This window comes from Stereum hirsutum (genome assembly GCF_000264905.1).
Source record: "Stereum hirsutum FP-91666 SS1 unplaced genomic scaffold STEHIscaffold_2, whole genome shotgun sequence".
NCBI lineage: Eukaryota > Fungi > Basidiomycota > Agaricomycetes > Russulales > Stereaceae > Stereum > Stereum hirsutum.
This window is the reverse complement of record NW_006763132.1, coordinates 3,607,068-3,616,052: the sequence shown is the minus strand read 5'-3', so window position 1 is coordinate 3,616,052 and position 8,985 is coordinate 3,607,068. Positions and strand designations below refer to the sequence as shown.

Here is an 8,985-nt window from a genome sequence, read left to right as displayed (position 1 = left end):
GAGAGTACAGCGGCTCGATTCCTATGATGGCACAGTCTATACGACGTGGAACATCAGCTTCGAGCGTCTTCTGCTGCGAAACCCACTAGCGGCCGATTTCCTTCGTGTCTGCGCCTTCATGCATCACGAGTTCATTTCCGAATTCATCTTCAGAAATGCGGCTGCCAAGCTCCGGCTGTTGACATTTGAGGACAACATTCCGCCTTCGGAGGTCGTGGTGTCTTGGGTCACAGACTTTCTTCGTTCATTCACGACTACCAATGAGAGCACTTGGGACGCCAGTACTTTTTTTCGGGTAGTACAAGATCTGTGTTCATACTCCCTCATGAGTGATTCAGGAGGTAGCAATCTATCCGTTCATCTCCTGGTACAGGATTGGACTCGAAATTATGACATCAATCCAGTCATTCCAAGCTATGCATCATTTCTTTTGGGCCTGTCAATATCACATTCTTATGGCCATGATGGGATGTCAAATTACAATGACGATCTCCGCAGATTGCTTCTACACGCCCAAGAGGTCCAGTGTCATGATAGTCATCTGGAGATAAATACAGCAGCCTGGTTCGGGAAACTATATGATGATAGTGGAAAGTACAAGAATGCGGAAATTATAAAGAAAACAATGATGGATGCGAGGACATCTGCTCTTGGCAAGGAGCATCCTGAAACGCTGAGGAGCATGGGCAACCTTGCATCTACATACCAGAATCAAGGTCGGTGGGCGGATGCGGAGAAGCTGGACGTGACGGTGGTAGAGGCGACAAAGCGTGTGCTCGGCGAGGAGCATCCTGAAACACTGATCAGCATGGGCAACCTTGCATCGACATACATGAATCAAAGTCGGTGGACAGATGCGGAGGAGCTGCAGGTGACAGTGGTGGAGGCACAAAAGCGTGTGCTGGGCGAGGAGCATCCTCATACACTGATCAGCATGGGCTATCTTGCATCAACATACTGGAATCAAGGTCGATGGGTAGATGCGGAGAAGCTGGAGGTGACGGTGGTGGAGGCGATGAAGCGTGTACTCGGCGAGGAGCATCCTGAGACACTGATCAGCATGGGCAATCTTGCATCTACATACCGGAATCAAGGTCGGTGGGCGGATGCGGAGAAGCTGGAGGTGACGGTGGTAGAGGCGACAAAGTGTGTGCTCGGCGAGGAGCATCCTGAAACACTGATCAGCATGGGCAACCTTGCATCGACATACATGAATCAAAGTCGGTGGACGGATGCGGAGAAGCTGCAGGTGACGGTACTGAAGGCGAGGAAACGTGTGCTCGGCGAGGAGCATCCTTCAACACTGAACAGCATTGGCAACCTTGCAACTACATACCGGAAGCAAGGTCGGTGGACGGATGCAGAGAAGCTGCAGGTGACGGTGGTGGAGGCGAGGAAGCGTGTTATTGGAGAGGAGCATCCTTACACACTACGTAGTATGGACAACCTCATCTCAACATATCACAAACTGGGTCGGTTGTCTGACGCAGGAAGGCTCGAGGCGGAGGTAAGGGAGATCAGGAAGAGACTCGTTCCGAATGACCATGATGTATAAATGTGCAGTTGTTCCTCTACTATTGATTCGTATGAGCTGTGTACGGGCTGACTGATGTGATATGTACACTATTTGTACTTGCAGTTCATCATGAATTTGTTCCATAACAAGACCTGTACGTTCAATATATGGTTGTAGATAGATGAATCACAAACGAGCTGGTTTTGAATAATTATCTCTCGTCGCAGGGTATCACTCGCCGCATACAAAGTTCAGTAACCAGTGCGTAGAAAGTGACAGACGTACCTCGCTGGTACCATAACTCCTCTCCGTCTCCGTCGTCGCCACGGTTGCCATCGGTATCGACAGCTCAAAAATATGATCAGACGACATGGAGTACGAAAGTTCACCGGAGTAAACGGAGGAGAGGAAAGACACGTGATAGGTGGAGAAAATAGTATGTGGCGGAATAAGGGTGTCGACTGCAAATCGAGACAGAAAGACTTACAATGCACGAAATGCGGCACCCACAACTGTTCATTCCCTTCCCTAACTTATCTTTGTCTTCGACTACTATCCCTACTTCGATCTCCTTTCTTTTAAGGATAGGAGGAGACGAAGGTGGAATAGTGACTTCCGGCGAGGCGGAGTAGACTGCTCTTCGGAAGAGAGGTGAAACACGATCACCAGATGTACTGGGGTGGGCTCGAGAGACAATGCATGGCAAAAAGCGGTGGGGACCAGTGATCAATGGCGGGATGGCATGGTTGAAGTAGACATGCAGTACCTTTCCATGGTCTCAGACAGACGGGAAATGTTACAAGGACCTAGTACCCAGCACCTGCGTCGGCACCAGACAGAATGCGATAGTCAACCTAGCAAATGCACCTGCCTCCGACCGCCTGTACCGGAGGGTACGAGTGTAGCAGGAGTGTGGCAGTATGAGTGTGATTGCAATTGCGACAAGGGCGACAAGGTGAGTCAGAGTCAGAGTGCGAGCGTGAGCCTGGTCGAAGTTCGCATCCAGAGTTCATTGATTCTCAGTGTCTGTATACGCCGTGTGCTACGACGCCGTCAGGCCAGCAAACTACCATGTATCCGAAGGAACGATCGATAAACAGAACATGAATCCAGTCTGAGACCAGTCGACACGAAGTCGATTCAGCAGAGTCAAATCTGTCCGCTGCAGCCTGCCACACCGTGTCGGTTGATAATGGAACATCAACCACAAGCACAGAAAGGAAAGACAAATACGGTCGACGGTCGACGGTCCTGAGCCTTCGAAGTTGAAGATTGGAGTTGGTGCTGCCGAGAGAAAATGGACAGCTGTCGCGAAACGCTGCGCCTGCTTGCCACAACAGGTCGCTTGAGCCACGGCGCCAAGACGAGCATGACGGTCGCAAGTCAGGTTTCAGAGTCGAAGCAGCTGTAGATGATGTCGAACAAGAAATGAGTTTTTTAAATTCCACTGCGGTCTGCCACAACAGATCGGCCGATCTGCGACATTTACAGGAAGGAAGAAAAGAGAAATAGGGTGACCATAAACCTTGAGAGCTGAGCGCTGAAGGTCGAACCCAGTGCCGTGGAGAAAACAAGGAAAGAGACGCAGAACCGTGCCACAATCATCAATTTCTCGCCTCTCGCCCCGACGATGACGCAATAGCTTCGGATCCTAACAAGCACAAACAAACGCCCAAACCTGCATCGTGATCGCGATTTGTCGTTCGTCCTGTTTTGTTTTTGTCCTGATTTCGAGCCAGGTGCGAGCTTCCGGTATCCAAATGGTCGATTGAGTAGCTTCGTTCTGTGGATCTCTTGGTTTCTTGTCTTGTCTTGTCTTGGGCTAGTGGTGTCTCAGGTCTCTTTCGTTGCGAGAGCTGGGATCGAGCTCGCGTGGCTTGCAAAGACGTGGCAACTTCTGTCCTCTGCGACTCGGAGGTGTTACCCATGTCTATTCGGGCCTTCCTCTCTACGCGAATATTCCCTCTCCCCAAGACCCTGTCCTCTATCCTCCCGCGCTTCATTTCCACAACCACCACCACCACTCCTCCGCGCCCTCCTCGCTACATCCCCTCCCAACTCGACTCCGTCGAAAACCCAGAATCATATCACCCGGGCGGCCTACCTCCGCTCTCCATCCACGATACCCTCCACCACGGACGACATGAGTATAAAGTACTGCATAAACTCGGTTTTGGAGGTTCGTCGACTGTTTGGCTAGCGAGGGATTCGGAAGGAGAGGGGTTGTTTACAATCAAAGCTATGCGGGCGGATGTGCTCACTGGGTCGAAATCCATTGACGACCTCCCCGACGTCCGTATCTCTCGTATTCTCCGATCCACCACCGCCTCAACACACCTCCTCACCCCCCTCTCCGCCTTCACCCACCCCACTCCAAACGGCCTGCACCCCTTCCTCGTCTTTCCTTTCCTTGGCCCGAGCGTGCAGGCTATGTATGATACCCCTGGCCGTGTGCGCGGGAGTAGGAGGTTGAGAGGGGAGGTGGCGAGGAGGGTAAGTAGGGAAGTTGGGGGGGGGCGGTTGGGGGGATGCATGGGAGGGGGGTTGTGCATGGGGGTTCGTCTCTCTTTCTTTACGCTATCGTTCTTCGTCGCCTCTCCTTCGCTCTTGATTTGAACGTCCAGACTGACCGACGGTGCTAATCTCACGGCTAGATATAACCACCTCCAACATCCTCTTCCGTCTCTCCCCCTCCATCCAGTCCTGGTCCGACACATACATCAACGCCTACTTCGGCCCCCCCGAAACCGAACCCGTCCGTCTCCGTCCCCCTCACCAAAACGAACGACTCGGACCCCACGTCCCCGCCGAACTGGTTGCTCCCATCTCAGACCCACTCATGCGCGACCTCATGTACGTGCAGGAAAGTGTTGTGTTAACCGATTTCGGCCAGTCCTACGTAGGCGCGCCTCCGAAAGACTATCAACCCGGCACATCACTAAACTACCTCGCACCCGAAACGTATTTCGACGACCGAACAGGCTTCGAAACGGACATCTGGGCGCTCGGATGTGCGATTTTTGAGATGAGAGCGGGGTTTCCGCTTTTTGAGGCATTTTTGGGAGGTGCGGGGGATGTGGCGCGCGAGTGGGTTGAGGTGCTAGGCGAGATGCCTGAACCGTGGTGGGATACGTTCGATGAGAAGAGGGGTTGGGATGGGGTGGAGGTGGTGCCGGGTACGACTTCGATTCGAGAGAAGTTAGGGGAGATCGGGACGATGGATGAGTCGGATGGGTATGAGGGGAGTATGATGGAGGTGCCGGGGACGAGGTTGGACGAGGACGAAGTGAAGTTGTTGGGTGATTTGTTGGAGGGGATGGTTAAGTGGCGTCTGGAGGAAAGGTTAGGCATAGGGGAGGTGTTGGAGCATCCGTGGTTTACATTTGGGATGTGATAATTGTCGAATATGTTATGTTTGTTGCTTTCGTGTCGCTTTCATGTTTTAGTGTACGCACTGCTACCTACGCCACAACTCAACCCATTCCGATCCTCTGGCCACACCTCTCTCGCGAAATGAGCTCGGTCCAGCCAAGAACGACGTTCGACACCGGACTTCAGGCCCAGTTTCGACTCGGGATATTCCGCCGATAGACCCAATTTCGTCGATCTATTTCGTGAATGTCCTGGCGTCGATAATCGGACCAGAGACCCTCTTTCCGCGGAATATCGACGAACTATCCTTGGGGATGACGTTGACCTGCCTACCGTTGACCATTTTTATTTGACAATTTTCGTCATTTCCCACAATTTTTGTGCAGATCACGATGCCAATATATTTCTCATATTTGTACATGCAGACAGTACTCTACATAGCTAGTGTACACATATCCATCTATTTTACATGTGACTATACAGAATCAAAGAGGGCACTGAGCTCGAGATGGAGTGGAAGTGACTGATGACAAGTGCAGGGCTTAAGGTATATGCTCGAGCCCAGAGGGGACCGAGATAAGTGAGGAAGATGGATATATGCTACATAAAAGTGGTGTACCATGCACACGGAAGACATACCTTGCGTGACGGATGTCGCCTCGTCAACCTGTGATTGATTAAGGGTAGAATCTGCGTCAGCATGTCGAAGCAGCAAGTTTGATAGGACGCACCAGTCGAGCAGGCCTGCATGCTTAACCTCGCCGCCAAACTTCTCTCTGACTGGAAGCCGCATGCCCTAGAGCCGTCAAGTATACACTTCAGATGTAGGTTGAGGGAGCCGGGTAAAGGCCGAAAGAGAGCGGGAGGGACGGGGGTGAGTGGATGCAGCGGACAGGGAAGAGGAGGGGAGGGGAGGTTGCGTGAGCAGGGCCTTCCCTGGATGTATCCGGATGGCATCCGCCATCCGTGGGAAACTTATACGCGGATGTTCAATCCGCACGGATGTCATCTGTACGGTTAATTGACCGTCGACAAGGTTCCAGCGTACTCAGGGTGATGTAGTTATGCTCAGCAGATGAGCAAACTATCTGAGACATTATACAGTAAGATGTGGATGAATTAGTGCTCCCCAAAGAACCTGTACACATCAAACTAGCCGTGCCCTCGTAAAGACACGGCGACCGGAAAATGCCGAAAAAGCGCGATGTTCATCCTTCCTCAGCAGTCTGGAGGCCACTACTGTGTGAGTTTCATACACAATCCTTGGTTGTAAGTTCAGAGAGTGAAAGCAAATAGTATTGTAATACAAGCAGCGAATCTGTACGAGAAAGCATTGAGAATCAGAGAAGGGAAAAAACATTGGAGACGGTCTCGTTAGTCCAGTGAAACCCTCGGCAAATCATGCGCTCGAGTCTCATGCTTTTTGTCGCAACGATCGGCCCTCTTCCTCTATCATCTTAGCTGCAATATCCCAATCAAACCAAGGGGCCTTGTACCACGACTCCATCACCGTGCGCGAGTTGAAAGTCTCTTGCTCCATCGACTCTTGATTCCAGTCGACTTGGTTCCGCCCTCGTGAGAATACAGTCTCGGCATCTACGGAAGTGGCTGCGTGAAACGTCAATCAGCAGCTATGCAGCAACGGGTATCATTTGAGACATACCTGGGGCCGATGTGAACGAAAGACAGAAACGAGCAAGATCCGGAGTAACTTCGAGCTGGGTGTTCCAGTACTGCAGGACCTTCTCACCCGTAAGTAGACTGCCGGTAGTCATTGGTGGAGCGTCCAGGTAAGCTTCGATAGTGTCTGGATTACGATGAACGGTCACTGATGGTCTTTGTGGCGCCCATCTATCGTCATCCTGTGGTCCGGATGAGAATAGTTCAGCTAAATGACAAAGGAGAACGCAAACTTACGGAGAGGCTGTCAGGAAGCGAAGGATGAGCGGCTGGCTGGTTATCGGGGGCAGATTTGTAGTCTTTATTGAATCGAGTGATCACTCCTTCACGAAGCTTGTCGATTTGGTCGTCTGACCAGCCACGATCACGAAACCACGCAAGTTTCCTGTCTGGGCAACATACTGGACGAGTTCTCAGCATCAACTCATGAAGAATTGAGATATACTGACCATTTGAGAACGCGACGGCCTCGCATTCTTGAAACAGGATGAAATACTTTTGGCATTGAAGAAGCCCTGCATGGGCCGCGACTCTACAGACAGGCAGGAGCCTTGCATCGTTAGACATGGACTGAAGGCGAAGCTCGAGGTCGAGGAACACGGGAAGTACGTCGATAATGAGGGTCACATGGGACTGAAACACTGCCATGACCTTCTTGAACGGCTAATCGTCAAGTTAGCGTCAACATCATGAAGCGAAGAAGGGGAAGTCAATTCACCGCTAGCATGTCATGTAGGTCACTTGCAAGTGTCTTCTGCACAGCCGTAAGCTTGAAAGTCTGCAACTTTAGGTCCTTGTCGGCGACGATGATATCTACAGCTTTCAAGAAGGCCCGATGTGAGTTGAGCGTGGAAAATTCTGAGTCCCAGCGGGTCTTGTTACGCGTCGCAAGGTATTTCAAGTCGCTGCCATACTTCGGATTCGGAGGATTCGCCTCAGCAACTTTCCGCCACTTGTACCTTACGACTGCTGAATCTCGGACTTTGACGGCTAAGCCGCTGATCTGAATACAATGGTGCCCAAAGTTAGATATAGTGTGACTCGGTGCATCATAGATTAGGATACATTGAACACATACCTTGGGAAAAATCTTAGTCGCCGCCTTCATCTCTGCATCCGGAATCACTACACCCCGAGCGGCCATCTCCCTTGTCGCTCGCTCGCGAATCATACTCACCACTGCCTCATCGTGGGCAGATTGACCTGCATCGCTCCGCTCTATGATTGCTTTCTCCTCTGCCGTCAAGCTCGCCTCCATGATATCTGCGAGCTCTGCATCCTCGCCATGATATTCTTCTCCTTCAACTGCTGTAACCTCTACATCACGGGATTCAGCAGCGCTAGGAAGAGTTGTTACCGGCCCTGAGCGAGTACGGTCGGAACTTTGAGTGCCGGCAACGACAACAGTCCTCTTCTTTGGCTTGTAATGTGTGTCGAAATAGTCGAGGATCGCCTGTGTATGCCTGTCTGAGCGTTGACCTTGCGTACATGAAGAATGAATCAATGCTGACCTTTACCATAAGTTGCACGGTATGTGCAAAGCAACGACCGCGTGAAAGCTTCCCACGAAACGTTGAAATGTGTTTCGGAAGTTCCCTGGCTGTCATGCACGCCTAGCAACAGGCTGCGAAAAATATGTGTATTCATTTTTTCAAGCCGACCCTATTTTTACGACCTTCAACGCCCGGTTCTACCAGTACTAGCGCTGTAATATTAGACCAATAGCTAGAATACCTAGACTACGATGTCCTAGCTCATAAAACATCGTACCTAGCTAGCCTTTGTCTCAGCCGAAGAACCGTAGACATCGTTCATGACCAACCACATACTTCATACACCTCCTACTACAGCACCAAACCCAGTCATCTCAAATATCACGTCGCACATCCCCTCTAGTCTACCGTTCTTACTTCAAACCGGCCGCTTGATTTAATTCATCACTAAGAACGAGTGAACTGAATTATCAGCGCCTCGGGAAGATTGGGTTATTGCTAGCACTAGACATGCTCCGATCTTCTCGAGTCTCTAAGCAAAGTGATAGCTGGGGACTCCCTCTCCTTGGAGAAATCACTTCCATGGCTATAGCTTCAGTTCTCATCGCTATACTTCATTTCTACGAACTCGATTTCCGCCTGGGCATACTTCCGAAGATCGGCGTGATATTAGGATTGGGTCCAAGCTCGTGATAACACTCCTTCAATCATTTCTACTCACCCTTGGGAGTGCGAGCACTTGTACAAGTCATCTCCAAGAAAAGGACACCCCTATACTTGACTATCAATCGCCGCACTACTAAGGGTACAACCTCTTATGATTTATCACGACCTGTACGAGCCGCCATGATATACTACCAACCCAAAACCCTTGCTTTTACTGTGTTACTTCGTCTGCAGACACAACTGCACCTCCTAGACCAA

At 51.0% G+C, this 8,985-nt stretch overlaps 3 protein-coding genes across 3 annotated transcripts in view; 2 read left to right on the top strand and 1 right to left on the bottom strand.

The window, feature by feature from the left end:
* Nucleotides 1–682: 682 nt before the first annotated feature.
* Nucleotides 683–1,555, top strand: STEHIDRAFT_49286 (ATP/GTP binding protein; the record flags this gene model as incomplete). Its single annotated transcript, XM_007299272.1, has 1 exon — nt 683–1,555. The coding sequence occupies one exon, from the start codon at nt 683–685 to the stop codon at nt 1,553–1,555; it is 873 nt and encodes a 290-aa protein (XP_007299334.1).
* Nucleotides 1,556–3,442: 1,887 nt separating this feature from the next.
* STEHIDRAFT_153281 (kinase-like protein) lies at nt 3,443–4,910 on the top strand (the record flags this gene model as incomplete). The annotated part of the gene is made up of 2 exons (XM_007300256.1): nt 3,443–4,013; nt 4,171–4,910. 2 exons carry the CDS (start codon nt 3,443–3,445, stop codon nt 4,908–4,910), a joined length of 1,311 nt encoding a protein of 436 aa, XP_007300318.1.
* A 1,862-nt stretch (nt 4,911–6,772) lies between these two features.
* STEHIDRAFT_49378 (uncharacterized protein) overlaps nt 6,773–8,985 on the bottom strand; it is a gene marked incomplete at both ends in the record, with an annotated part of 4,254 nt that continues 2,041 nt past the window's right edge. Inside the window, 5 exon segments of the mRNA XM_007299284.1 lie at nt 6,773–6,969; nt 7,018–7,231; nt 7,287–7,571; nt 7,647–8,031; nt 8,048–8,168. Of these exon segments, the coding sequence (XP_007299346.1) occupies nt 6,773–6,969; nt 7,018–7,231; nt 7,287–7,571; nt 7,647–8,031; nt 8,048–8,168 (1,202 nt within the window).